The 26,348-nt window shown below is 51.9% G+C and overlaps 9 protein-coding genes across 9 annotated transcripts; 1 reads left to right on the forward strand and 8 right to left on the reverse strand.

The window, feature by feature from the left end:
* Positions 1-15: 15 nt before the first annotated feature.
* On the reverse strand, positions 16-1,807 carry leu2A (3-isopropylmalate dehydrogenase LEU2). Its single transcript, XM_025574932.1, has 6 exons — positions 1,557-1,807; positions 1,470-1,490; positions 1,289-1,357; positions 1,133-1,228; positions 440-1,067; positions 16-346 (listed from the first exon to the last, which is right to left on the reverse strand). Exons 1-6 carry the CDS (start codon positions 1,605-1,607, stop codon positions 117-119), a joined length of 1,095 nt encoding a protein of 364 aa, XP_025431703.1. The 5' UTR covers positions 1,608-1,807; the 3' UTR covers positions 16-116.
* Positions 1,808-1,845: 38 nt separating this feature from the next.
* BP01DRAFT_356354 (CDP-diacylglycerol--inositol 3-phosphatidyltransferase) lies at positions 1,846-3,818 on the reverse strand. Its single transcript, XM_025574933.1, has 5 exons — positions 3,642-3,818; positions 3,438-3,497; positions 3,159-3,377; positions 2,714-3,090; positions 1,846-2,653 (listed from the first exon to the last, which is right to left on the reverse strand). Exons 3-5 carry the CDS (start codon positions 3,322-3,324, stop codon positions 2,300-2,302), a joined length of 897 nt encoding a protein of 298 aa, XP_025431704.1. The 5' UTR covers positions 3,325-3,377; positions 3,438-3,497; positions 3,642-3,818; the 3' UTR covers positions 1,846-2,299.
* A 435-nt stretch (positions 3,819-4,253) lies between these two features.
* On the reverse strand, positions 4,254-6,439 carry ptcA (type 2C protein phosphatase PTC6). The gene is made up of 2 exons (XM_025574934.1): positions 6,097-6,439; positions 4,254-5,968 (listed from the first exon to the last, which is right to left on the reverse strand). Exons 1-2 carry the CDS (start codon positions 6,155-6,157, stop codon positions 4,371-4,373), a joined length of 1,659 nt encoding a protein of 552 aa, XP_025431705.1. The 5' UTR covers positions 6,158-6,439; the 3' UTR covers positions 4,254-4,370.
* A 524-nt stretch (positions 6,440-6,963) lies between these two features.
* BP01DRAFT_356357 (putative RNA splicing factor (Pad-1)) lies at positions 6,964-9,469 on the reverse strand. Its single transcript, XM_025574935.1, has 4 exons — positions 8,498-9,469; positions 8,126-8,434; positions 7,592-8,071; positions 6,964-7,541 (listed from the first exon to the last, which is right to left on the reverse strand). The coding sequence occupies exons 1-4, from the start codon at positions 9,199-9,201 to the stop codon at positions 7,283-7,285; spliced, it is 1,752 nt and encodes a 583-aa protein (XP_025431706.1). The 5' UTR covers positions 9,202-9,469; the 3' UTR covers positions 6,964-7,282.
* A 286-nt stretch (positions 9,470-9,755) lies between these two features.
* BP01DRAFT_391494 (fatty acid alpha-hydroxylase) lies at positions 9,756-11,723 on the reverse strand. Its single transcript, XM_025578091.1, has 3 exons — positions 10,596-11,723; positions 10,288-10,536; positions 9,756-10,228 (listed from the first exon to the last, which is right to left on the reverse strand). The coding sequence occupies exons 1-3, from the start codon at positions 11,324-11,326 to the stop codon at positions 10,075-10,077; spliced, it is 1,134 nt and encodes a 377-aa protein (XP_025431707.1). The 5' UTR covers positions 11,327-11,723; the 3' UTR covers positions 9,756-10,074.
* A 2,249-nt stretch (positions 11,724-13,972) lies between these two features.
* Positions 13,973-15,884, forward strand: BP01DRAFT_37624 (uncharacterized protein). Its single transcript, XM_025576941.1, has one exon. The coding sequence runs from the start codon at positions 14,387-14,389 to the stop codon at positions 15,740-15,742; it is 1,356 nt and encodes a 451-aa protein (XP_025431708.1). The 5' UTR covers positions 13,973-14,386; the 3' UTR covers positions 15,743-15,884.
* A 626-nt stretch (positions 15,885-16,510) lies between these two features.
* BP01DRAFT_279255 (uncharacterized protein) lies at positions 16,511-18,281 on the reverse strand (the record flags this gene model as incomplete). Its single annotated transcript, XM_025571431.1, has 3 exons — positions 16,511-16,733; positions 16,773-17,433; positions 17,519-18,281. Coding segments are annotated over 3 exons (1,647 nt in total), but the record flags the coding sequence as incomplete, so codon positions are not given.
* A 673-nt stretch (positions 18,282-18,954) lies between these two features.
* On the reverse strand, positions 18,955-21,890 carry BP01DRAFT_398164 (CeGAL family transcription factor). The gene is made up of 4 exons (XM_025578534.1): positions 21,637-21,890; positions 21,457-21,568; positions 20,656-21,395; positions 18,955-20,596 (listed from the first exon to the last, which is right to left on the reverse strand). The coding sequence occupies exons 1-4, from the start codon at positions 21,831-21,833 to the stop codon at positions 19,210-19,212; spliced, it is 2,436 nt and encodes an 811-aa protein (XP_025431710.1). The 5' UTR covers positions 21,834-21,890; the 3' UTR covers positions 18,955-19,209.
* Positions 21,891-24,082: 2,192 nt separating this feature from the next.
* Positions 24,083-26,058, reverse strand: BP01DRAFT_339725 (coatomer subunit delta). The gene is made up of 4 exons (XM_025573376.1): positions 25,969-26,058; positions 25,460-25,903; positions 25,210-25,406; positions 24,083-25,123 (listed from the first exon to the last, which is right to left on the reverse strand). The coding sequence occupies exons 1-4, from the start codon at positions 25,969-25,971 to the stop codon at positions 24,211-24,213; spliced, it is 1,557 nt and encodes a 518-aa protein (XP_025431711.1). The 5' UTR covers positions 25,972-26,058; the 3' UTR covers positions 24,083-24,210.
* Positions 26,059-26,348: the final 290 nt, after the last annotated feature.

A 26,348-nucleotide genomic window follows, 5' to 3' on the forward strand; every position in this document is an offset into this window, starting at 1 on the left:
CAACTTGAAGAGTCTCTGGTATTATTTAAGGTCATATCTCATTCGGCATCACTGCCCCCAAAATACAGCAGAACAAAAGAAGAAAAAAAAAAAACCAATAACACTTTTATGTCTTCTTACAACAACTTCTCCAACTCGGCGGCAACAGCATCACCGACCTCCTTGGTGGTAGCCTTGCCGCCAATGTCACCGGTGCGGAGACCGGACTCGATCACATTGCGCACGGCAGCCTCGATGGCGCGGGCCTCATCGAAGCGGCCGAACGAGTACTGCATCATCATGGCCACCGAGAGGATGGCAGCAACGGGGTTGACGATACCCTTTCCAGCGATGTCGGGGGCGGAGCCTGGGGCTCGTTAGCAGCGGACACAAAAAGTGATAGGCGAACGAAAAAAAAAAAGAAAAAAAAAAAACGAGACGAGAAGAGGGTACAACATACCGTGGATAGGCTCGTAGATACCGTTGACACGGCTCTTGCCATCAGGGATACCGCTAAGACTGGCACTGGGCAACAAACCCAGCGAGCCGGGGATGACACTGGCCTCGTCGCTGATGATGTCACCGAACAGGTTGCTGGTGACGACAATACCGTTGAGCTGGCGGGGGTTCTTGACCATGATCATGGCGGCGGAGTCGATCAGCTGGTGCTCGATCTTGAGCTGGGGGAATTCCTTGGCCATGACCTCGGTGACGGTCTTGCGCCACAGACGGCTGGTGGCTAGCACGTTGGCCTTGTCCAAGCTCCACACGGGGAGCGGGGGGTTGTGCTGGAGAGCCAGGTGGGCGGCGAGGCGGGTGATGCGCTCGATCTCGGCGCGCGAGTAGGGCTCCGTGTCCATGGCGTAGCCGCTACCGTCGTCCTCCTTGCGGTCGCCGAAGTAGATACCGCCCGTCAGCTCACGGATAATGTTGAAGTCGACGCCGCGGCACACCTCCGCCTTCAGGGGAGAGTGCTCGACCAGCGAAGGGGCGGCGAAGTTGCAGGGACGCAGGTTGCCGAAGGTGCCCATCTCTTTGCGGAGCTTCAGGAGACCCTGCTCGGGACGGACGGCTCCAGTACCCCATTTCTGTGACAGATAGTGTATTAGTCGATGGCCAGCTTGAAGATTGACTCTTCCTCGGGTATACATACAGGGCCACCGATAGCTCCCAGAAGCACGGCATCGGCGTTCTTGGCGGCATTCAGGGCCTCATCCGTCAAAGGAGTGCCAGTAGCGTCGATGGAGGCCTAAACTCGCGATCAGAGGCTGTACAAATATGGTCAGGATGTCAGGGGGATCACACATACACCGCCCAGCAGGTGGTCCTGAAGGTTGAGGGTGATATCATCACGCTTCTTCTCAATGACGCGAAGGACCTTATCAGAAGCGAAAATTAGCATGTGTTGAGAAGACCATCGGTCTTAAAGACCCATTGTAGATCTTGTGAATCTGGAAAGCCGGTTCCAGCGGGATTGGTGGTTGGCTCACCTTGATGGCCTCAGCGGTGACCTGTCAAGCACGTATACGTCAGTCTATGAGCTCCCTAGCGCGAGGTACTAGGACGGCATCTCTTACCTCGGGACCGCAGTGGTCACCAGCGAAAACGACGATGTTAAAGGTAGACATGGCGAATTGGAAACGGGAAGAGGAAAAGGGATATTGAGTCAGAGTAGAAAGATAGCCAGAATGAGAAAGGAGCGGATAAATATACGATCTGGCGGGGGTGAAATGAAAGCCTCCCCCGCGCCGACACCGGAGTCATTTCCGGCGCTAGCCGAGACCGGCTAGAAGCTCGAAAGCTGCTGGTCGTAAATTTTACTCCGGGGTATAAACAGACCGAGGGTGAAACACGGACACCAGGACAGAAAATACAATAGGTTGATAATATTAATAGCGAAAGAAGACAACGGGAAGAAGAAGCTGTATGAATGAGAAGCACGGCGAGAAACACAAAACAGAGGGCGGGGGGCGGAAACAGTAGAGGTAATAGGTCAACAACACGCCGAGAATCATTCACCCTTTTGTCCAGAGAAAGATAGTCCCTCTACAGACTCATATGCCACAATTTCCTCCCAACACATATAGGAAACTACCAGAAAGACCACACCCGGGCCAATTTGCCCCAGTTGACATACCCGACCAGAGCACCAGAACCATGCACGGAAGAAAGCAGAGATAAAACAGCCGGTCCAGCAAGGACCACTGTCCGGCCAACCGGAGACCATCCGGAGAGAAAGTGAGCCAGAAGGCATCGGAATGAACGAGTCGAAGAGAAGCACCATACGGAGGCACCACAGATGCCCGAGTTGACCGACCATTCAGTTGCCCTTTGCCGATCGCAGGGCCTTTCGGTTGGCCAGGTCACCCTCGGCCAACCACTTGCTGGCTTTGACCAGCTGTACGACATTGATGAATTGCTTCAAAGCCATGACCGGAAAGGAGATTCCAGTGATAACCCAAGGCCAGAAGCTGTCGATCTTGTTCGCACGAGCCAGCTCAAGAGCACCTGCACTCCAGGGGCTGGAATAACCCTCCGGAGGAGGAACGGTCGTGTCCAGGCCTCCAACCTTGTGCTGGAGAAGAGAAGGGGAGAGCGTGGGCGAGGAGAAGGACAGGAGGTAGAGACCGATGAAGAACAGCTCATTGAGAGCGCAGCAAATGAACAGAACCGTCTGTTGCGCACATTAGTATCCTGACCTTGACGTAAACATGACCGCAAGGAACTAAATTACCCGGCTGTGGTAGTACTGGTACAGGACCCAGCTGCGGCTGGAGTCGACCTTTTTGTGACTTTGGCTGGATCCACCCATGCTGAGTGTCGCGTACATGTGCATGTAGTGACTAGCCATATCCAAGGCAATCAGACTCTGGAAGACAATCGACCACCGGGGCCAGGCCGAGCTGAGGAACACCAGCAGACACGCCGTTGTGCAGCGATCCGTCACCATGTCCAACACGGCACCAAAGGTAGTCGACTGGTTGAAGTACCGTGCCGCATACCCATCCAGGGCATCCAGCAGACAAGAGACACTGTAGAGGAGGGAGCATGTCCGCGGATGCAAGGGCATGTAGTAAAGCGAGGCCATTGTCAACACCACGCGCGCATAGCCTAGTTTCAGCCAGACGGGTTAGACAGAACAGAAAGCAAGCTTTGCTAGGGAGGTAGGAGAGTCTCACCGATCAAGTTCGGTGCAAATAGGAAAACGTTTTCTTGTACTTCGCCATTCGCGGCGGCTTCCGGGCCATTTTTTGACGAAGGCTGGAGGGTCCCATTGACGGCGGGTGATGGGTCCGTGGCTTCCAGCTCAGCGGAGGCTTTCTGGCTTCTGGTGCGCGGACTCATTTTCGATCTGAGATTTGTCGTGTGGAGGAAAATGCTGAATGTAAGTCTATTCGCTGGATGAAGGTGTCAGACAGAGAGGAGCTCGGTTCCGTGAGATTCCACCAGGTACATACGACGATCAATAGGAGGGCGGGAAAGGCATAGAATAAGATCTTGGAGCAATGACTGGAAATCTTGAAGATAGCATTAGTGAAATGTAGATGAGAATCCCAGACGAAGGGCAATAAAGTTCGACAAGATAGGGCGAGGGGGATGGATCCGCAAGCTCGTGCGTGGATCTATTGATCTCCTGAATTAAAGCTCTGAAGCACACGTACCGGACTATTTATCGTCGCGCGCCTGCTATACTTGCGTTTGACGAGAAAAGATCCCGATCTGAAGTGCTGATGAAGATAGATAGAGCTTCAGATGGAGCAGCACCCTTGAACGAGAAGGCACACCAAGAGGGCAAGGTAGTGTGGTGGGGAGAGGATGGAGGGTTGAGGGGAAAGTTGTTCGTTCAGGAGAGAGGGTCGATGAGGTCGGGTCCGCCGCTCTGGTTATTACTTGGCTCTCCGGTCGCAGTCGATAAGCTGCGGTGATAAGCGGTCGCGACCGTCAACTTCAGCCAGCCTTAAGGAGGAGGGGTTCTTGAAAAGCTATCTTGAGCTTTGTTTTCCAGCCATTCATTCTACCACCTAGGACGAGATTCCTGTACTTCATGATACAAAGCTAAAGATGCTGCTTGCGGCCACTGCACGAACATTCCTTTCCGCTCCGGGAGCAACTTCATTCTGGTCTGGGCATATGTTCTTCCATTGCGGTCGGGATAAGATACCAAGTCGCGTAGACATTGCTCAGGGAGGAAATCGAAAACAAATGATATTATGATGACTTGCGCGTGTATGTACAAGATGCAGCAAGACAATATCCCGCCTTTTGGACCAGTTGCGCCAACTCGACCCAATAATCGGACGGATCAGAATCGAAAAAAACTATATACAAGACCACATCTTCTTTCTGCGCTCTATCAAGGTCTACGAGCATGGTTATCATCATCATCTTTATCAACGTCGGGACCGCCGAGGATCGGTCGCTTCCTGTCGCCGCCAGTCGCGCGCCTCCTTTGTGCCCATGCTGCCTAAGCCTCCTTCCAGTCGTCGTTCCCAGCCGCCTAAGCGAACGACAAGGCAGGTAGCGTTGTCGCCGTCGCGCGTCACTTCAGTCGCGAAGCTGACAACATCACGAGCTCCCTGATCTGGGGTCTTGGCTTCCTTGATAATATCTACTACTTCCTGATCAGGTAGCGTGCCGCTGATGCCGTCTGACATCAACACCAAGAAGGAATATTCGGCCGGGCCCATCTCGACCCGACGAATTTCCGGCTCAGCCGACACGCCAATGCGCTTGGATTGCATATCCCCGAAGGCTCGCGTGTTGGCCAGCCCACTCATGCGCTCCTCTCCGAAGGAATCTGTAACAAAACTAGTGGCATAGCGACGAAGTCGACTGGCCTCTATCGGCGACGAGGGATGGTGATTAGACGTCAGGGGGATTGCTTGGCCAGTTTCGGTTGAGCACAGTAGGATGCGCGTGTCGCCGACGTGCGATACAAGCAGACTAGACGGGGCTCCTGGGTGCCAAAAAGGAGCTGGCGTGGGTGTGGAAATGAGGGCCACACTCGCGGTACTTCCGCCCTTGAAGCGATTGGCACCACCTATACTCAGCGCTGGGCCGTTTTCGGGCCCGTACAAAATATCATCTTGAAACATGGGTTGGCTGACTCGGGTAGGGTCATCATCCTGCTTGGCTGCCTGCGCCGAGACGAATTCTAAATCGGTACGCAGGAAGGCATACTCCAAGATCTCCTCGATGGTAACACCCGAAGAACCCTCCCTGCGCGTATGCGCGAAGTGAGCCGGCGCAAACCGCTTGAAATAGCCTCCGACGAGGGTCCGCCAATTCTGCAATAGAATCTTCTCAAGCTTGGCAGCGCGTTCGCAGTTCCCTCTTTGGAAGATCGGCAATTCGCCAGTGGACGGCTCTGCGCCTCTGGGGATCTGCCCCTGGGATCCACGCCGCAAACTGGACTGGAGCTCGAATGCGGCCGCGGTATCTTGAATAGCTTCATGCAAAGTTTCTTTCAAAAAGTTGCTACATTCTGCACCGCCATGACCGTCGAAGATCCCGAAGTAAAATACTTGAGGATCTCCACTGGCGTTGTCGGCACCGCGGTTTTCACGGGGTGCAGGCTCGGAATTACCTGCCGCTAATCGTTTGATCGTCAGGGATGCTGGCGGGCGCTTCGCAAAGGCAGGTATATCGATGACTCCGGCCTGATATGTGTCCTCGTTAGACGGCCGCTGGCCTCGCGACGTGTGGGCGCCAAAGTGGTGCTTTGCATTGCGGAGCGGGATACGGACGACGGTGGTATCTCGGTCGATCAAAGGCTGAATAGTGGTAGGTGAATGGGATGTATCGCCAGTATGGGGCACCGACGCGGCGCGAGGCAATTTATGGAAAGGGGTCAGCGGGCTTCGAGGGTCGGGATGTAAAGATGACGACGGCAGGTGGGTGACAAAGTAATCGTGGAATTCTGGTCGCTTGGATCCAGTCAGGGAGACACATGGATTTGCATATTGACGGCGAGAAAGCCCCAGAAGACCTGATAGGATGGAAAATATTAGTGCGTGCAGATGTTGTCAACGGTATTGAGCCGCCAGCTTCGAAAGATGTGCAGAGAGGCATTCGGAGATAAGAAAAGATTGGGGGCAAAAGAAGAGCGCAACCTACGACAACTGTCGGCCAGAGCCCGGGCTCGGGCAGAGACTCGTTTGGCCGGATACACACTCATGAATGACGGAGCATTGGCGGTTGAGAACAAAGACGAATGCTGTAGACGTATCACCGGAGGTAAGGAGAAGAGATTGAAGCGAAGAAGAGATGAGTGGACGATCGGAATGCGCGGGGGGGTGGAGGGAAGATGATGGGGAACGAGTGGGCGGGCGGATAACGTCTGGGGGCTCTTCGGGAATTGAGGCTTGCACGAGGGAAATAGAGATATTCAATTTATCAGTAACAGATTCCGGCGCTTTACAAGTTCGATGCCTGAAAGAAGATCCAGCGAGTACATCTCCATGACTTGCATTCGATTTCAACCACTGCATGGAGAAAGTACATAGTCACTTCTCCTTGCCGCTTTAGACCCGACGCTGAGCGGACATGCTCGTCATGTGATTCAAATGCCGGTAGCCGATGGCTCTGTAATGTAGATTCCGACGGATATATCTTCGCCTAGTTTCATCACGCCCTCGAATTTCAATGTCTGCGACCAAGGTCCGGAGTCTCCCTCAGTTGCATTCCCCATATGCCAATATGGTGTAAATCAATGATACAGGCTTTTGATACAATTGGAGGCAATGGACCAACCCAGCACAGAAAAGGCCGTAGTAGCGAAGAGACGTTCTCTTCTACCCATGTCATGAAAATGAAGACTAGTTACATGCCATATTGAGAAGACTGGGCGCTGCGCAAAAGTACTGACTTGGTCATACTACAAGTAAGAAGCAGTTTTTTTCCTTAGCCGGAAGATAAGAGGCTCGTCTTGCGCTTGTTACACGTTGAGGGATGACATGACCTACAGCATGAACTTGATACAAGTAGAATTTACTGATCTTGTTGGGCGCTAACGCAATATACAAATCCCTAGAGACAGAATCATTTCTACATCAAGCATCTGGCTTGAAAGATGACTGTAAAGAAACGCAAGATGTTCAGAGACTGGCACCTACCAGGGGCAGTGTCGTTCCAAGCCACAAACACCATTGCCGCAGCGAAGCCCAACAGTTTTCATAGGGGATGAGAGTGTGGACCTGCCGTCACAAGTTTGCACCTGGTGTAATTATTAGATCAAAGTACCTACCCGCATATCTGGACGATGGTCGATATGCATGGAAGATGAGGCATCGTCAAGAGGATTTTAAATGGCCTTCGTTCGGGAGAACAGACTGCTGTAGACAGCATCGACGACGGGCTGGGCGGTGATCTGTCTGCCACCAAAGAAGCGGCCGTTGAGACCCTTGATGGCGTTCTCCCCGCCCTGAACTCGATCGAACTTCAGGTAGATGTCGCCTTGAGAGTTGGGATCTAGCGAGATGTGAACGACATGACCATATTTCTCTTCGCACTCAGCGCGAACGTCATCCTCCAACTCTTTCACCCAGGCATCGCCCTCCTCCCTATGAAGTATTAGCAGACTGGCCAAAAGAGCAAGGCAAAGCATACTGACTCATTGGGATCAAACATGTTGCGAAGCATGACACATCGGCTGGCCATGTTGACATTGACTGGAAGTGGCTTGGCTTCCGTCTTAGGCCGGAGCACTTTCTGCTGATCATCGGCAGCTGGCTCAGAAGGTTCATCTGTTCTTGCAAGCTTCCTCATCAATGCGTCTCTACTGTAGTTGTTGAAGTTCACACCGGCAACATCTGTGTCATCCAGGGCACTTGCACCGGCTCCCTTTTCAGAATCTCGGCCTCCAGCACGATCGAAGTTGTTGGTACCACCGGCTTGAACACCACGTCCACCGTGACCCGAAAACAGCGAGCCCTGGAAGTTATGTTGGTTTGCACCTTGGCTCTGCGTGCGTTGTGCGTTCGAGTCAGGGGTGAACTTATCGTTGCCAAGGCCAACGCGGATGGCTCGACCAGCAAGATCAAAGCCATTCATCTTCTCGAGGGCTTCGCGAGCCTGATTGGGGTCACGGAACCTTGACAAAAAAATTTAGCAAACCGTGTATTTGCAACGTTGATGGGTGACTTACTGCACGAAACCATAACCGCGGCTCCTACCAGTCTCATCCTTCTGCAACTGAACAAACTCGAGTTCGCCAAAGGGCTCGAAGACATTCTGGAGGTCACTTTCAGTGATACTGAAATGGATGTTACCCACGTACAACCTGTGAAAAGGGGCGGCGTGGTTGTTGCCACTGCTGGCTTCGGGATTGCGAGCCTGACGGTTCTTTTCCGCTTCAGTCAACTGTGCGATGATGGGGATTCCTAGAAGTTTCTGTCCTGTAAGCTGGATAGCAGGCGCAACGGAGTCTTCGTTCTTAAACTCGACATAACCGACACTATAGAGAGTCAATGTTAGCTTTTCGGCGCACTCGCGGAGTAGGACCTGGGAGATAGCTTACCCTTTGGACCGGCCACTGACACGATCCTTAACAATCTGAGCCTCCTTGACAGGACCAACCTTCTCGAAAAAGGCGATAAGCTCTTTCGTCCTCAGTCGAGCAGCAAGCTGTTGTACAAAGATAGTGCGTCTATCACGCTCGTCCTCGTTCAGTTCTGGCGAACGATCGCGACTTCTCGGACTCGGGCTGCGCCTGCGACCACCACCCTCTCGCTCGCGGCGAGAAGACCGACGCTCCTCGTCGCGCTCGTCACGACGGGAACGGCCCGACGGACGGTAGTAGCGGTCATCATAGGGGGATCTCGACCGGGTACGAGCCCGACCACCACCGCGGTAGAAGTCGCCACCGGAGGAGCGGTAGTCATCACCGTGACGGTCCCGATCACGGCGAGAGCGACGGCGCTCGCTGTCGCGGCTCCTGCTCCTCTTTCTGCTTCTATGGCTTCCGTTAGCACTGCCATGTTCGCTTCTCGGGCTCTTCATTTCTTCGTCTCCGTCTCCGTCGCGCGAACGACGTCGGTCGCCGCGACTGCGGTCCCGCCGCTTGCGGTCCTTGTTCTCACGCGAGCGATCGCGGTCGCGACGCTCGCTGCTGTGATCAGCCTTGGTGGATCGGTCATCGTTGTCCTGAGAACGTGGGGGTTGTTCCTGTGGCGTCGGGGCAGCCGTCGACTCGAGGAGAGCTTCAACGTCGAGACCGGACATGGTTGGGGTAACGGCGGATACGCGGTTGTCCCTTTTATGACAAAATGTTTTTCTGTGGTGTGTTTGATAGGAAACGGTGGAAAACCGTGCGGAGAGGATTATGATCACTTTCGGCTTGCGTTAGAGCGCAACAGGTGAATCGGCCGTGGCTTGAGCGAACCCTTCAAAGTTTTTATCCCACTGATCCCTGCAGATGAAATCTGCGTCCAGTTGAGTAGAAATTTTGTCGTTCAATAACCACACTCAATGACTGACTCGCAGAGGGGTTGTACAGTAAGAGAGAGGTTGGGGTGTTAATGCGGTGATGACAAGGTTGAGGCGAAAATAAGTTACCCATTAATGTTCCGCTGGCTGATGTCTAACCATCACGTGATCCTTGGCATTTGCCGTCCACTTTTTGACTTTTTCTCTCTTCAAGTAAACCATGGATGAATGCATTGAGGCATTCTAACCTAGTTAAATATCTATGAACAAGTCTAGATACACATCACATCTCTGACCCACTTCCTCAGAACATTGCGTCAGGCAAACACGTTGAGATTGTCAGTAATTATGTATTAGGTTATCATATACAATCGTAAAAAAATCTAGGTAATAATACCATACGGCCTTTCAACCTAGGAGTCACGGTGGTTCGCCTCAAAGGAAGACATTTTCCGATACCCTGTTGGGCCCTGGCAAGCCTGTACACGAAACAAAGTGATGCAAACCAAAAGCAACCAAACTCCTAAGCACAGCAGCATTAGGGCCCGGCACTCACGGCCACGGCATGATTTTGTACCTCACAGAATCAATAAGGAGAGGCAAAAGGCTCGTATCAGAGCCTAGTGACGAGAGGGCCAGCCATTCCTAAAGTATACCGCAGTGAAAGATTCACTGAGTCTTCACATCCTTAGGAGCGGGAGTCTCAAGCTCCGTCCCAAACACCTGATCCCAGAAGCGGCTGGTGACACCAAAGCCATTATCAAAGTCTGCGAAGTGGTGCTGAAGATGATACTTCTTGAGCTGCTTGTAGTACATGGGAAGGCTGGTGGTAGGACAGATCAGCGAAAAGGTCTAGCATACGAAGAGAGTCGGATTACTTACTTGCGGTGGTGGAGAAAGTAGTGGGTCATATCGTAGCAGATGTAGCCGAAAACACCGCCGCAGTATACCGTCAAGGCCGCATACCAATTATAAAAGAAGACAGCGTGGGCAAGCTTCCAGAACGGGGTCGCCAGTACGATGAAAAGAGCCGGAGGCATGACCAGGCGATACTTATCCATTGGCAAGTAGTGATGAATACCATGGAGCAAGAAATGGAGAGTCAGACCAACCCGGTTGTCAGGGAGATAGCTACATCTGTTAGCGCTGTTGAACAGTTGCAAATGTATGTCAAACCAGGACAGACATACCTGTCGATGTGGAACAGGAATCGATGCATCAAATACTCGATGAGGGTCCATAGAAAAAGCCCACCAACCCAGTAGCCAGCAGCGGCAGGCGCATTGGCAAGGCCCGAGAAACCGAGAAAAGTGCCGTACGCGACAGGTGGAAGCCACATTATCGGGACGACATACCATGCCGTCTTGCTAAAGGGCTCCAGGAAGTTACCGAACAGGGGTGCAGATTCCCCTCCCTTGTAGTGACGGGGACGATGAATTTGTTCGAGGTAGAATTGCTTGCTGAAGCCGCTGAACCAGAGCTGTTTGAGGAGTGGCTTGTTGAGGTCGAGAAACTTGTGCGTCTGGAAGTCCCTGCTGTAATCCGTGTCGACGGATAGATCTTCTTCGCAGGACATGCCGGTCGAGGCATAGACTGGTCCAGACCCATCCGCTACTTGTTGTGTGTGTGATGCATCGACCGTGCGAGCTTTTCCATCAAATTCAGAAGCCACGAAACCGATATGGCACTCCTCCAGAATTTCATAGGCCGAGTCGGAGTGGGCGTGGGATGACTCGTCGCGCAAGATCTCGGTTACGTCTTTACCAGCATAATCAAGGACGAGGTCCTCACCACCAGGGTGACCATCCACGAACTCAGTGACATCGTAAACTTTAGATCCCAGCGTCACATAGCATGACTTGGCGTTGTTGTGCAGTTCGATTTCGGCCGGGGTGAACACGGGAAGTACTTTTGCGGGCATGGTGGGCGCGGAGAAAGATACCACTGAAAGACTGAGGCGAGAGGCTGCAAATGGGCAGATGACGATGATCACACGCACAGATAACGCGAAGAACGCCTTTGGACGAGTAGCAAGAAGTCGTGGTGGGAATCGATATAAAAGGATGATAAAGTGAGTGGCGTGAGCGTCGACTAAGGCGACGGGTCCGAGACTCCGGGGGAGAAAAAAACTCGTAGTAGTCCACTGGCAAGCGCAGAGCTGACCACGCAATCGACTAAACAGATGAAGTATACCACACCGGAACTGTACCGCAACAGGAGAAGAGACGGACGGGATTTGAACAGAGAGATATCGAGTCTGCTTTCTTTCACAGGGAATGAGGAGGAGATTCAACCAGCACTCGCCGGCAGACTCAAATCCACGCCTCCTCCCGGGGATCAATAATGCAGGATAGCACTAAGCCCCTTCGGGCGCTGCCCCCTGAAAATGCGGTTTTCAGGCCTGAGGCGATTATCAGGCAGCACAAGTCGGCCAACCGGCAAGCCGCCATCTGCCATGGCCCATCTGGTTGTTGGGTGTTCACTGCTATTACCATCCAAACACGAAGCAATGATCTACCATAATCGGAACAGCATCGGAAGCTAAACTCACGCCCAAGTTAAAGCTGTCAAAGAGCTGGAACTAAACGATGTTAATTTAGGACCGTTCGATTGATCCCCCTTAGCTTATTGGATACAGCCTACAGGAATAGTTGCAATTCGAGCGCAAAAGTACTGTGCCAATACCGAGCACTACGACTGACCGATCGAGCATGGTAGCGCGGCTTGCAAAGGAAACGGAATATTGTCCCGTAGAAAGTTATTCAAATGCCGCTGCAGTGATAGTGAAATGGAGGATCGGGGCACATCCGTCGAACAATCCCGAGGATGGGCTGATCGACAGACATCTTTCCTCGCCCCAGTTTGCCTGACCAGTCTCGGCCAGTGTATCCGTAAGCGTTGCCTTCCGAACTGACGACAAAAGGCCCGTACGAACTAGACTAGGCGTCAGAATTATTAGCTTAGCCTGCCATCCGATATTAGGGCGTTCGAGGTTGCCGATAGCCTATGAAGCGAGGAAAATCGTGCATCCTGGTCACTTCTCATGCGCTTGATCTATAAGGCTATGCATGTTTCGTCCAGGAACTGCACCATGGCCTTGGAAATTGTCAAAGCGTCTCTGATGGAAGAGGACGCGCTCAGATAAATCGAGGGCACTAGGACTCATCACAAGAGTGCCCAGCAGCTGATGGGACCATGGGGCACTGAGAGCTCTGAGCTCAGCCCGAAGGAGTCTCCGTCCAGGCAGTATGACCGGGAAAGATGGATGGATCCTTTTTCTGTCAGTATGGTTTCGCTAACGATGCTAATAATGATATGAACGAGGCTCTCTTCCCCCGGGTTGTAGGATCGACAGCCAAGATGAAGCTAGAGAGAATTGGTCGCGGATGACCGGTTGTCACATCTTTTCAGTGAATGCCAAGTTTTGCGATCGACTGGTATTGTCCTACGGTACGCCTTTCAATAATAGCCTCCAAGCCCAACCAAGGAAGCTGTTAGCGACGGAGGCGAGATGGGAGGGGGGGGGAATTGTTAAAGTTGGACTGAGTGTTTGGGACGCGAATGAAATGCGGGAGAAGAAAGTGGATTGAAAAGGGAGATTGCAGGCTTAAGCGACGAGATTGAGTGATAAAAACGTCCGCAGTTGAAATTGGGGGAAGAATTGGAACTGGAGAATCGTAGCGACGAGGATGTTCCACCCAGTCGGATGGCTCGTTCCGACAAAGCGGGTTGGGCCCCTGTTCGCTGGTGGACACTGGATGATGGGGCAATGCAGGGCTCCACTTGGCCTTTACATATCGTCGGTAGTCTGTGACTGTGACTGTGAGTACTTTTCTTGGTGACAGAGCATAGTAGTACTAGTTACTAGAGTACATACCAGTATGCTCATGTGAGTGGAAATGGGAAAATGGGGACCATTGGTAACAATGAATAACTTACCTACGAGTAATTGACTATAAGATCTACACAAGAAAGCTTCTCTCCAACCAGCCGGTACCGGACAGATGAGGATCGGAAAATGGGGAGTCGGGAAATCCCCTCATTTTCCATATTCTGTCCCCCTCGTTTCCTCTACCCACCACATCCCCCTCCTCATTGAGTTCATCCACCCATTCACCCATTCATCCATTCATGTAGCAGATCCACGGCTGTAGACAAGAAACAGAAGGTTTATGCTTCATCCTGCATGGTCCAGCTATCTCATCCTGTGGCCGATTAAAACATTGGAGATCCGAGCCATTCACTTCTCTGACTATCCGATCAGCTCAGGGAAAAACAACGAAACGAAAATATCCCCTCCAAGTTCAACCCCTGTCGACTGATCATGTCCAGTGACTAGTTTGGTCATTGGCAGGCCAAGTGGGGATCGGACTCGATTGTCAATCATTTTGTCTCGACCATCTCGACCAGTCAAGGGACTCGAGTGGGTGGGAGGCACTTTAGCCCCGAAGCTCTTCTTCCGTAGCTCAACGGGAGTCACTGAGCTACGACGACTCCGGAAGTTGGCCCAGCTCCCTGAAAGCCTGAAAGTTCAAGGCCCAGAAAAGAAAAAAAAAACAAAGGCACCCTCAACTTAACTTGGTCACCTTATCCTCCTCTGCTCTCTTCTGCTCTCCTCTCCTCTCCTCTTCTCTCCTCTCTCCATCCTGTCAATCTTCTTCTACTACTACTACTCCTTCTTCTCCCCCTCGCACACCTAATCTACTTCCTCCCACCCCCACTCCATCCTCCCTCCCTCCCTTCCCTCCTTCCAGTCTCCGCGTTCTTGTACGACCCGACTCATCAACTAAGTGTTTCTGACTTCTTTCGAATTGAGAGGCTGACTGTCCGTTTCGCTACTGGCAATTGATCTACCTGTCTTCCCCTTTGTGTGCTGTCTATATATTTCATTACGTCCGTCACTTCTCGTGTTCGCACAGTACCACACCAACGGAATCCCATCTCTCCCTTGGCTGCAGGTCGCAATTGACACTCACCGACAATGATGGACTCGTCGTTGGATTCTCCTCCGCACCCGGGTAACCGGATCGTCACCTACCTGGAGACCTTGGTTAAATCCAAATCGTACCTGCCTTATGGACTCCCTGTCTGCGTTTCGCCTTCGCATACTGTCACCAACACCGACACTCTCCTGCACCTGGCCGCTCTTGTTGGCCCGCATATTGCAATCCTTCAGGTCTACGCAGATATCATTGATGACTGGTCGGAGGAGACGGTGCGCCAATTGATCGGTCTGGCAAGGAGACATGGCTTCTTGATCTGGGAGGGCGGTCGGATCCTCAATTCCACAGTGGACCTTGTTGGCGGGCAGAAGTCAGAGACGAGAGAGTGGCGGAATGAGACTGTGGATATGATTCGCAAGAAGTATACGAAAGGCATCATTAAACCGGCCTCGTGGGCCGGACTTTCGACGGCGTGGGCCTCCGGGGTGGCTGTGTACAATCAGGAAGCCGACATTCTGATTCCCACCTTGAAGGCTGCCGCCCGTGAAGCAGTAGCAGATGCAGCTCAGACCATCCGCACCGAAATCACCGCCGAGAACAGCGCGAACAATCATGCTTTCAGCGACCACGACTCGAATGCGACGTCGCAGCACCTCTCGGAGTATGCCGTGGACAACACCAGCGGCCTCGATCTTCCTCCCCGCAAAGCTTCCACCATCTCCCTGACACAGACTATCACTCAACATACCGAAGACTCCACTGAGCTACCTCTGGAATCTCCCCAATATGAGCGACGTGGTTTTGAGTTCCGGTCTTTGAGCCCCGCGACCATCCCTGAAGACTTCCCGCCCCCACCACTCTTGGCTCGCGGACTGGTCTTGTGTCTGCCATCCTCCACCGCCAGTTCTTTCACCAACGACTACCGCCGAAGCTGTGTGGCTGCTGCTCGCGCCAATCAAGATTTCGTGGCCGGATTTGTTTGTGGAGAGCCATGGCACCTGGTGTCTCAACGAAACGACTTGTTTGGTGCGGGCGTCCCCGGCTATGGCGATGAGCAGCAGCAGTTGAGCCCTTACTCATCAGACGATGACGAAGCTGTGCCTCGGTTTGCTCTGGTGTCGCCTATCTCCCGGCGCCTCAGCGCAGTTAGTGGTCAAGGGTTAGACGAAGCCGACGAAGACGAGGAGGAAGAGCAGCAGAATGGTATTCCTCTGCCTGAAACCCCACTATCTCTGGACGCCCTCAACCCGCTCGCCTCGAAATTGTTCCAGATCACTGGCAAAGCTCTGCAACTCCGCGAGACATCGGCACAGGAACGCGGAAATCTGCATCTAAAGGCAGATGCCGATAAGAGCTACCAAATACTGCACATTCCTCTAGTGGTACTGCCTTGAGGGCGTACCTGTCCACCATCTGTTCCATTTAAACTTTCCCTTTATATGTTTCCGTGCGTTCACACACCATCATTTCTCCTGGACATGTACCAAATAATCTACCTTTCCTTCACTTCTCGTCCTTATACATATATTACTACCATCACTTTTTCTTATTGGCTGGCATCACTATTGCACCTATGGATACGGAGTTGAGCGCCCTGAAAATCATACTGTTTCCGGTTCTTTCTTTGGCATCTGTCCTGTGGCATTACAAGAAGCATAATCCCTAAATCAGAAACCTGTTACCTGTTACAATAGATGACGACAATGGTACTATGGTGCTTACTCTCAAGGCTACTTATATTAGTGATAATGGCACATCGGGTTGTATGTGACTGACCTTGTAGCATGTAGCGATTGGCGTCTCACAGGGGAGATTGGTTCGACTAGTACTCTGTAGGACGTGTCAAATGCCTATGTACATCACTTCAAGGTTTCTGGCTCTATATATCGGGTAGGTAGTCAGCTGAATCGAAATGTTGAACCAAGTACGGAGTAAATGTCCCACACCCCCGACCGCCCCTCCTTCCTTCCAAAACCGAACCCAAGAGCCCACGCCCAAAAAAGCAACTTATAAACAAAGCCCCATACTCCATTCCCCTATTCAAACATCTAAGTTTATTCCAAGTGTCTACCCAGAAAGACCTAGCCACAGTAAGACCAAAAAAAGGCTCCAAGCCCGGAAGTCGATTAGAATAACCTCGCCAGGAAGAGTAGGTTTTTGGGTTAAGCCTCCCAATTTCTCCTCCTTGCCGTAAACAACAACCGCGCATTCTCCTCCTGCGAGCTGCTTATCCGGCCGCCGCCACCACAACCACCACCATTAGCAGAAGCCCGCGGTTTCGACCAGACAGGAACAGCATTAACGCGCGACAGATGCACATCCAAGACCAACGCGCGGGGACGGAAGCGATTCGCCCAGGACTCGGACATTCCCCAGGGCCACCTCCTTGTTGACGGTGCGGGTGCGGGTGCGGGTGCGGCGGACGAGCCTGAACTTCTACTACTTTTAGGAGAGCAGCTATCTCCCACTGCCACCCCTAACAACCCGCGCGCGTCACCAACGAACCGCTCAATACAGTCCAACGGCGGAAGGAAGCGACGACGAATCCCGCAGCCGGTGTGATTAGAGTCGATCTGGTAATCGGGGCATTGTTTGAGGGCGGCGAGGAGGGCGACGATGTTCGTTCTGTTGGGAGATTGATCGTCCCTCGCAGCGTCATCCTTCTCCTCCTCCTCCTCCCCTTCCTCCTTCCCATTCTCCTCGTCCAGCAACGAAAGAAAGTCCGGGTCGTCGATGAGGGTTGAGCCTAAGAAGATGGTCTTGGCGCGCAGGGAGAAGAAGCGCGTCATTTGCCCGAGGTGGAAGGCGTCGCAGGCGCTGGAGTTGGCGAAGCCGTAGCGGCATTGGAAGTGGCGCGGGTGGAGGGTGGTGGAGGTGGCGGGGAGGGAGAATGGGGGTCTGGGTTGTGGGGTGGCTGTTGCTGTTGCGGTGCTGCTGGTGGATGTGGGCGTGGATGCTGGTGTTGATGCTGTGCTGCCATAGGGTTCGTCGGTGGGTTCTTCGAGAGCGCCGTAGGCGCGGAGGAAGTGGGCTTGTAGGTCGGTGATTGTGTTGAGGACACATTGGCGGCGGAAGTAGAGTTCCTCTGCACTTGCGCATTAGCGATTCTGAAATTGGAGATTCTGTCTCCGACCGCTGAAAGCCATGGAGTCGAGAGGGTGAGGTCTGACCTTCTATGCCTCCGGTGAGGTATCGCCAGGGGAGCGTGGGGGTATCCGGGGTTTCAACGACGCCGTTCGCCCAGTATCTCGACCCGAGCACTACCAAAGCATGGGTGTAGACCTGGACAATGGCGTGTTGATCCAGAAACCGAGCTACAAAGATCGTTTGGCGGATCTGGTCCTCCGGAAGTTTTAGCAGTAATGCGGCATCGAACTTGGTGAGCGGGATCTTTCCTCGTCCAAAAGCATAAGGTAACTGCCTTAAAACCTTCTGGACAGCTTCCGGAGAGTTGAACGCGTCGGCGAGTTCCACGAGTCTTGTGACAAGGGATACAGGCTGCACTCTGAGTCTGGCGCCAAACAACCTCTGGTGCTCGTCGTCATATGAGTCGAAGGACAGAACTTCGAGGAAGAGCTCAATCGCATCCGTCCCGAGCCGAGAGGTGAAATGATCGCTTGGAAGTCTGACGACCGGTAACTCATCGGCGATAAAAGCCGGGTCGTTGTCGTCGTCGGGAGAGAGGCCTTCAGGCGCTGATTGGGAGGGCAGACGCTGTCTCTGGATCTTCTGATTCATGAAATCCCTGCCTTCGGCGAACTTGTTCGGGTCCAGCAGAGCCCTGAAGTAGGGGCTATTGCGCATGAGGTCATTGCTGGACACTCGCCAACGATTGGGAACAGCCGCTGGCTCGGAGTCCAGGTATTCAACGGCGATGTCCCCCGTTCGAAGAATGGTTTTCATGGCCGGGGAAGCTTTTTTGAATTGCGACAATCCGCTATCCACTGTAGAGAGCCTTATAGACCCATCAGGAGTCTGCTTGATGCCTCTGGAGTCTTGCAGTGACAGACTATCGAAGGCCGATCGTGTCGATGCCTCCAACGAGGCGTGACTTGGATCCATGTTGGTAGATGGCTGAGTTGTGCGCTGGATATACCAGCCTCCAGATACGTTAAGCCTCAGATCGCTTTCAGGCTACTGTCATAGCAAGTCTCACAGTTCATAGACACAATTGCGCATTTGATATGAGGTAGATGCACACACTTGTATAGGCTTTGAAAGTGGGGAGTGCCATTGGTTGGATCATGGACACTGCATGCTCTTTTGAGACACTAACAGATATGTGCCTAGAATTCACCAAGAATTATCGTCTGCTGCCCATGCTTGCCTTAACAGCAGATCACAGAAGGGTTCTTATCAGGAGGCGAAACGTGATGAGTATTCAAAAAAAGGAACGAAGCACTGTTGCGTGGATGGGGTTCGTTGACTGACTAGTGCATCATGTATCGGAATGACTAATCGGGCACAATGAACCGACTGTTATTTAGCGTGTGTACAGTATACAACTACTTCGGCGCCATTATGAATATCGCCACCTACGCTCGTTTATATAATGGAATTGTTTGATCAGTATCCAAAGAGACTGATAACGTCTCTTATAGACGTACAGTTCTCTCCAAGATGCTGGATATGGTGCATAAAAAGGATAGATTACGGACTGGAATCCACTCTCCGATTCCAGAAACTGACATGCTTTTCTCTGAACATGCTTTTCTCTCGACATGCCTGAAAACAAAGTAGCCATTTGCAGATGCTGAAGCAAAAACAAGCTATGAAGACCAAAAGCGACACAAACACGGCTTTTTGAAAGCTCGATCCCTGAAACCATACCTTCACCGATGTCGAGGATCGGATGGATCGGTCAGAAGTGGTAGAAGCCACTCGAATCCACGTCCATTACATACTCATTGGGAAAGAAAGAGCCCGTCAGCTGATCACTGCCTGTGTCATACGGGAAGATGTCTTCGTAATTGCTTGACATTCCCAGTGAGTTTTCACTCTGCGTTAGAAGGTCGCCTGCCGCCGCAAGAAGATGGGTTGGCGGGTAGTTCATATCGCCAGTCAGTACTGGTGACGCCTGAACGTCGACTTTCATTACACCAAGTGAAGGGTCAGAATCCGCCGAGCTCTCTCTTGTTCTTACTGGCAATGAGACAGGGGGGGTATCCACAGGTGACTCGAGACTGGTCAGCTGCACGGAGGGAGACTCTGAGACCTTGAGATTTTCCCTTCGTTTGAGATGATGCAAGAGCTGATCGCAGAGTCCACGGGCTCTTTCCGGAGCCCTTTGCGTTCTTGACATCAAAGACAGCCATTCATACGCTTTGCCAAGAGCATTAGATACCATGGGCGCTTTGTCCCGTACATGCTGAGCCTGAAAAGCTAGCTCAAGGGCGAGCACCGCCGTCGCTTGCATCAAGAAATGCAATAAACACCACCAAGGTGACACTGTATACAGCGTTGCAGCTCTCAGGTCTTCGGGGAATAGCCTTAGCATGTGGAAAGCTGATTCAACGCATTCTTCCGCCGCTTTCCGGCCGAATTCATGCACTTTGTCCTCCGGAATGGGTGACGCTACACGACGAAGGCATGGTCGTGTGATGCTCATTTTTGTGCTATGAAACAGAAGAGCCAGACTGAGCCTCTGGTTCGAGGTTGCCTGCGACACATGCGAAGACTGGGTGACGGTAAAATCATATTCCTTGGGCAAATTTTTGAGCCACGCGTCGAGTGTGAGCGTGAGGCTGCGAATGGCGAGCTCGATGCTTTGCCAAGATTTTCGAATTGTGCTTGGGTTGTAAAGCTTGCTTAGAGATTCTTTTGCAATCATCGTCAACTGCACGAAATGAACGAAGTATGATGACCCGCAGGGAGAATGGATGTTCTCTTCCGCATCCGCCGGTATGTCGGCCGCCGTGCTTCTCAAACTTATTTCTGCATGAGCAACAGGCGGCGACTCGCTTGAAAGGGGGCTACGCTCATACGAGCGTCTAAGCTGCGAGATAACACCCTCTTTTCCGAAGTCCTGTTCATCAAATGGAACTGGCAGAGGCGTTGTACAAAGGCTATCGTTGATGAAAGAAGGACGCCCGGTCATCATACTGAGACGCAGGTCAAGCGTATATAAAGACCACCATAAGCGATATCTGATCTCTTTGGAAGTATCGGAGATGCCCTCTGCAAGATTGCGTAGATGTAGTCCAAGGCCTAAGGCCCCACGGATAGCACTCCCACAGAATGTCCAAGCGCTTTTTTCATTGTTAACCGTGAGCAAAGAGCCAAAGCATTGATAGACTGGTAGACATACCGATTCGCATGACCCAGCGTCAGCAGGTACAGAGAAGTTAGACCTTCAACCTGGAGCTGCTGTAGGTCAGGGAAAGCCAGGAGCTGATGCTCTAAGCCTAGGGCTTTGGCCCTGAGGAAGTACACAATATGTGCATCCTTGTCGATCTGCCATTCAGCCTCGGAGATATAAGCATACTTCGCAGCAATGGCAAAGATCAGGTTGAGTATCGCTAGCCAACGGCTTCCGGGCTGTAAGGATGGGTTTGTGAAGAAAGCCTGAAATTGTCCCCCGAAATACGCGGTGCCAATTATCGGAAACGAGGGGTGTACCCAATCAAGGTATGTCTTGTAGAGCTTTGTAGCAACATCCTTGCATGGATATGAATACGGATCGATGTTTTCGATCATGGGAATCTCCATTGCGTCTAGATGGTAGTTCGGGAATGATATGAAGCGAGTGTGGTGACCGGGAGCTGTCGCGGGAGGTGGCTCCTTTCCACTGAAGCTGCTGGGATTGCATTCATTTCCCAACTCTGTCGCCAGGGTCTGTAACCAAGATATTTCTGAGCTTTGCCCAACAAAGCCAGAAGCTTGCGTTGCCTCATCCCGGTTGAAATCCTTTTCTATATGATCTAGATTGCTATCAAATCCTGGGAAAAACAAAGGCGCAATAGCTTCCGATGCCGAGATTTGCCTCCGAGGATCGGGATTGGGACTCAAAAAGCCGTCGTGTGAGGAGGCATAATCGGACGGATCTTCCTGAAAGGAGGTCAGGGAAAGCTTCCAGCACAAAGTGGAGAGACAAAGTCATCTGGCATACCTCCGCCAAAGCCAAGTTCAACAGTTGCTCTTCGGACAAGCCAAAGCGAAGGCCTAATTTGTGTATGATGTCCTCGTAGGTATTTATCTTGTTTTCCAAGCTAGCCATTTGCCTTTCCAACACCGTCAGTGTCAATGTCTGAGGGTTCAAGGGGTGCGCTGGTGTACAGACCATACGTACCTTTTCGATTTCTCTCGTTTACCATCCGTATAGCAACAGATGATGCCAGAGTCCTTGCAGTTGCGGCAGCCAGACCGGTCCCCCGTGCATTTTGTTTTCCTCTGCCTGCATGATTCGCAAGCTCGACTAACGTGGCGACGGTGAGCTCGAGCGGAGTGCACTGCTTCTTTCCCTTCAGCCAACCTCGGAATAGCCATTTTTCGGATACCAGAGAGATCCCTAGTGGGCCTCAGAATAGGATGAACTGGGTTATCCTGGAGGAAATGACAACGTTAGCGGGGTTCAGATGATGTAATTACCAAGTGTCATGGATAACTTACTCCATTACTGTGTACCCTTGCCTCAGACGAAGTAATCTGTAACAAGGCTGACGTTGATGAATCTGGCCAGTTTGATAACTGCATCTTCCGGGGCATCTTGATTGTGAAAAGAATCTTTGTAGTCAGACAAGTCGATAATGATAGGGGTACGTTCTATATTATCCATAATCCTAGAGAAATCGGTGCGATCGAGTCAAGATGGTGGCTCATATTGATGTCATATGGTCCCTTATGTCGTGAGGTTCGCAACCAAATGGAAGGCACTGCCGTGGTTTGAGTAATGTAATGGTCTTGTACAAGGGGTTCCTGGCCGAGTTCAGCCTGAGTCAAGTCTGGTCTGCGGAAATAGAGAATGCAGAGTCTCGGCCAACTTTGGTTGCGTCGCTCGAGCATCCTATGACTGTGTGGATGCGTGGCCCACTCTTCCTTCAAAGCTGGGACGAGCCTCGAAATATCTCTCTCCTGCTGCCTGCCTGACGACTCTTCATCAGTCGAGGGTCTGGGTGCAGCGGATCCATAACCAAGGTGTGAAATGAGCCAGAAGAAGGTACACCCTCTTGCAGTTTTAAGTTCACTGCTTGGTAGCAAACTTTCTCGAGCGGGCTTTGATGCGATAGCGTTATGTGGGGAGTTTCGAATGTAACCCTGTCTTCTTCTTCTTTTATTGTTAACTGGAGTAAACCCAGCTTTGACAAAGAATTATGGACGGGCGAGACCGGGTCTCCATCTTTTCTCTGCAATAATCGGTAGCAAAACATCGCTATTTTCTCGGCATGCGGAGAGACGCGCACTCGAAGTATAGGGAAGGAACCGTGGATTGGAGCGGCTCAGCAGCGTAACTGAAAGTCTGTCAACCTTCTTCTGAGCTCCAAATGCTTAAGACCCTGGAGGAGTTGCATTGATCAGCATGTAATCTCTGATTTCTTGCAGTGGGAGCTGACAGACCCTGACAAGGCACGTTACCAACGCACACTGCGGGCAAAATTTTACAATCCTTGGGAAAAGACGGTCAATCCCAAAGACGCTGATGACGGACCAGTCTGCGTGGTAAGCGGATATGTCAAACCCCTTAGACGCCAGGTTTAAAGTTGTGGTGGTGGATATTCTCTCACCATGCATCAGCTACTAGGTAGTAGCTATGTTTCGCCACCCTTGACCGTTGAGGTATTTTAAGTTCCTATGGCCTGATAGCTGTTGAAGCTACGCATGTAAGCTTCAGGTTCCCATGAGCGCGCCACGGTATAGCGACCCTGTTCTCCGTGGGTGTTGCTCATAACTTATGCAGTTGACTGTGAAGAAGGTGGTTATGATGTCTGTAATACCGCGCTGGATGGATCGCTGACTCAAAAATAACCACTAACTTAGAAATAAGCCTCTGCCTTGTCTTCCTTTGACCCTACTTGATTATCCATGGATTAGCCTTGTGATAGGACAGAGATATCAGTCACAGGGGTGCTTCAGAAGCTCAGATGGGTCCTAGGTTTGGAAGTAAAAAGCTGCATAGTACCTGAACGGAGTCAGGGAATGCCGATGGAATTAAAGTCATTTAAACTTCCTCTACCGGTGGATCACACCTGACTTGCCTGGTTTGGCCGGAGCTCATAGCCAGCTCATCAGCTTAGATGAGTGGGTAATCGGTTAACTTAGCACAAGCGCAACAGAGAAGCGGAGATGTTATTATAGCGTGCCGTGTCTCCGATGGTATCCATGGCCTGAAGTTCGTCGAGCATCGACATTCGCTGCCAGTATATCCAGCCACGGTCAGCGTACGCAGCAACGCCAAGCCTGACCCATAACCCGGCCCAGGCCTTTGTAGATCGACGCGTAGGCGGATTTGAGTATCCAGAACTTTCTGACATGGTGCGAGGGGCATAACGCAAATCAGAGTACGGCAGGCAATAGCCGCCATTATGAAAATGTAGTTCTCATGATTAAGTCCTTTCACCGACGTGTTCACCGCCTCCGTCATTATAGTAATATCCCAGTGTTGGTGGCCGGTAGCTGGTTAGTTGTTCTGCTATCTATTTCCGCCTTTGGTGGAGGCCGATATCCTGCCGTTCATCGAGATTCCGCCTGGCTGACTACCTTAGGCGGGAACTCTTTTCTAATTATGATTCTAGAGGATCCGGAGATTTGAGTAATAGAAATCCTAGTTCAGAAGAACAAACAAAAAGCTGCAAAGTGTCTTGTAGAATGGAACAAAGCGCAATCCGAACGTCATTAATACTCTATACACCCGACTGGAACAGAACGATTACTCAATAAAGAATTTGTCCGCAACACACTTGATGTCCTTGGTGAATGCGGTGCTTTCTCCTTCCATTTCCAAGAGAGAGACCTCGGTGACATCGACTTCAACGAAAGGACTGGTTTTGGAGAAGCGTACGCTCATTGGGAAGAACTCATTCTCATCACCATCGCCACCTGACTCGAACTCGAAGCTTCCCGATGCGTTGCTCTCATCTACAGTGCCAATGTTCCAGTCAAGACTGTCACCAGATACCTCATAGACAGCATCGAAGCTAGACACTGCGGGCTCGGCCGTCTGATATGGAATGGTGACAACAACATCCCGGAGACTGTCAGAGCCAGTGAATTCATACTCGACCGTCACCGTGGTTGAGTCGGAGCCCCTGTTGACCCACACGGTGAAGGTGATGGGAAGAATGTCTGGGCTGTCAGATCCCGAGCTGGCAACACGCCAGCGCAGAACGCCAATCGAGTTGTTGGCTGGGAATCGCTTGGTGATGTCTTTGAGTTGGATGGCAGAGTCGTTTGTGAAGACAGCCTTGTCAACATTTGGATGGGTGCGGAATTGCGCGCCGTGCGTAGGATTTGCGAGGAGATCGAGTCTGACCTTGGTGAAAGCCGGGTCGGTGATGCGTAGCTGTAAATCACCCTTGACTTCGAAGGATCTGAGGGCACCTTCGCGGGTAAGTGTAGCGGAGATGGTTTCTGCGACGGTCACATGCACGGGTTCGCGATCCCCAGATAGCGAAGCACGAGCGGATGACACTGTATCGACGACGGGGGTAGAAGCTTGCGGGGTCACCAATGGAGTGGCCTCTTCCGCCTCGGGGCCCAAGTCGCCACGGACTTTCTCGTAGATATCTGTAGTTTTCGACTTCTTGCCAAGCTGCATGCCCTTGCCTCGGACAGGTAATGGCCTAAAGAAAGTAAAGACAGTAAGTGTCAGCGGCGATTGTGTTTGGGAGAAGGGGCAATGAGGCGGGAGGGACAGAGTATGACATACTTGGCGAAGGTCTTCTTCTTCTCTGCCTCGTAGGTGTCGTAGCCTTCAGGCACAGCAGGGCGGGAAGGAGGGGTATAGACAGGGTAAGACGGAGTTCGAGGGGCCATAGAACGACCGCTCCGGGCGGCCTCCTTTCGTTGCATTTCCAGCTGCTTGGCCTTCCTCTTGCGCTCCTCACTGGCTTCGAGTTCTTTGTTCTAAGAGGCGACATCAGCAACGTTCGGGTCGAGTGCATACTGCTGGGCTGTACCCTCTCGATAATTTCCTGGATCCTCTCCTCGTGACTCTCCATTTCCAAAAATGTCTTGATCTGAGACAGCGATAGGTTCTCTCTGTACCCTAGCGTCACCAGTTCATCATAAGCACTGAGCAGTTCGAATGCATTGCGCACAATCTCTCTTTCGTCCAAGCTCTTGCAGATGCTGGTGGTGACCTGGGCGAAGAGGTGTAGGCTGTCGATATCTTGCAGGATGTTGGACTGGCGGTTGGTGATGAGAACGATGTATAGCTCATCTAGGGGCTGGTAGACAAAGCGGACATTGTCTTGCTCGACGGTGGTGTGTTGGGTCCCGGAGTCAGCTAGCTTAGGGAAGGATGCGAGTAGAGCTTCAATTCTGGAGCGAGCAATTTCTCTGAATTGACGCGAGAGAACTGCCTTGCCCCCGCGGGTGCATATCGACGCTGCGAGGACGACCTAATGTTTGTGCGAGGTTAGGAGGTGAGACAGCGATGCTTCGACCCATTAAAATAGTACCATACCATGTTTGTGGTTTATGGATTCACGAATTGAGTGTAAAGCCTTCGACAAGCTGCCCCGTGATTCCAGGTGACGAGTGTTCTTGTTAGGCGTGTCTAGACGTCGAAGCCACGGAGGTCGGAGTCGCTTGCTGTTCTCTTTGTCCCCGTTGGCCCGTGCACCCGCGCTACCCCCTCGCTTACCGCAGCACAAGAAGCTTCGTCCGCTTGCAACTCCGTAGTAGAACATCACCTCTTCCCTCCCCTCAATCTTCACGATCTTGTTGCTCACTCTCGAAAGAGCCGACCACTATTGAGTAAGTGGCTTACTTAATACTTTAATCTTGAAGGATAGGTGGACCTCTTGTCTGGCGGCCAGAACAACTCCGCCAACTTTGCGCTTG

This window comes from Aspergillus saccharolyticus (genome assembly GCF_003184585.1).
Source record: "Aspergillus saccharolyticus JOP 1030-1 unplaced genomic scaffold BP01scaffold_13, whole genome shotgun sequence".
NCBI classification, from domain to species: Eukaryota; Fungi; Ascomycota; class Eurotiomycetes; order Eurotiales; family Aspergillaceae; genus Aspergillus; species Aspergillus saccharolyticus.

Coding starts and splice junctions, on each gene's coding strand:
- BP01DRAFT_339725 (XM_025573376.1), bottom strand. Junction 25,407..25,459: donor TCCAGGAAATTATCGAGAGG/GTACAGCCCAGC, acceptor GTCGCCTCTTAG/AACAAAGAACTCGAAGCCAG. Junction 25,124..25,209: donor AAGAAGAAGACCTTCGCCAA/GTATGTCATACT, acceptor TACTTTCTTTAG/GCCATTACCTGTCCGAGGCA.
- BP01DRAFT_356354 (XM_025574933.1), bottom strand. CDS start 3,324: ATGAGTCCGCGCACCAGAAGCCAGAAAGCCTCCGCTGAGCTGGAAGCC. Junction 3,091..3,158: donor ATTTGCACCGAACTTGATCG/GTGAGACTCTCC, acceptor GGCTGAAACTAG/GCTATGCGCGCGTGGTGTTG. Junction 2,654..2,713: donor ACCAGTACTACCACAGCCGG/GTAATTTAGTTC, acceptor TGTGCGCAACAG/ACGGTTCTGTTCATTTGCTG.
- BP01DRAFT_398164 (XM_025578534.1), bottom strand. CDS start 21,833: ATGGCTATTCCGAGGTTGGCTGAAGGGAAAGAAGCAGTGCACTCCGCT. Junction 21,569..21,636: donor AAACGAGAGAAATCGAAAAG/GTACGTATGGTC, acceptor GGTGTTGGAAAG/GCAAATGGCTAGCTTGGAAA. Junction 21,396..21,456: donor TGAACTTGGCTTTGGCGGAG/GTATGCCAGATG, acceptor ACCTCCTTTCAG/GAAGATCCGTCCGATTATGC.
- BP01DRAFT_391494 (XM_025578091.1), bottom strand. CDS start 11,326: ATGCCCGCAAAAGTACTTCCCGTGTTCACCCCGGCCGAAATCGAACTG. Junction 10,537..10,595: donor TTCCTGTTCCACATCGACAG/GTATGTCTGTCC, acceptor TAACAGATGTAG/CTATCTCCCTGACAACCGGG. Junction 10,229..10,287: donor TACTTTCTCCACCACCGCAA/GTAAGTAATCCG, acceptor TCCTACCACCAG/CCTTCCCATGTACTACAAGC.
- ptcA (XM_025574934.1), bottom strand. CDS start 6,157: ATGAGTGTGTATCCGGCCAAACGAGTCTCTGCCCGAGCCCGGGCTCTG. Junction 5,969..6,096: donor GGCTCTGGCCGACAGTTGTC/GTAGGTTGCGCT, acceptor CCATCCTATCAG/GTCTTCTGGGGCTTTCTCGC.
- leu2A (XM_025574932.1), bottom strand. CDS start 1,607: ATGTCTACCTTTAACATCGTCGTTTTCGCTGGTGACCACTGCGGTCCC. Junction 1,491..1,556: donor GTGACCACTGCGGTCCCGAG/GTAAGAGATGCC, acceptor CGTGCTTGACAG/GTCACCGCTGAGGCCATCAA. Junction 347..439: donor TATCTACGAGCCTATCCACG/GTATGTTGTACC, acceptor AACGAGCCCCAG/GCTCCGCCCCCGACATCGCT.
- BP01DRAFT_37624 (XM_025576941.1), top strand. CDS start 14,387: ATGATGGACTCGTCGTTGGATTCTCCTCCGCACCCGGGTAACCGGATC.
- BP01DRAFT_356357 (XM_025574935.1), bottom strand. CDS start 9,201: ATGTCCGGTCTCGACGTTGAAGCTCTCCTCGAGTCGACGGCTGCCCCG. Junction 8,435..8,497: donor GTCAGTGGCCGGTCCAAAGG/GTAAGCTATCTC, acceptor GACTCTCTATAG/TGTCGGTTATGTCGAGTTTA. Junction 8,072..8,125: donor CGCGGTTATGGTTTCGTGCA/GTAAGTCACCCA, acceptor TTTTTTGTCAAG/GTTCCGTGACCCCAATCAGG.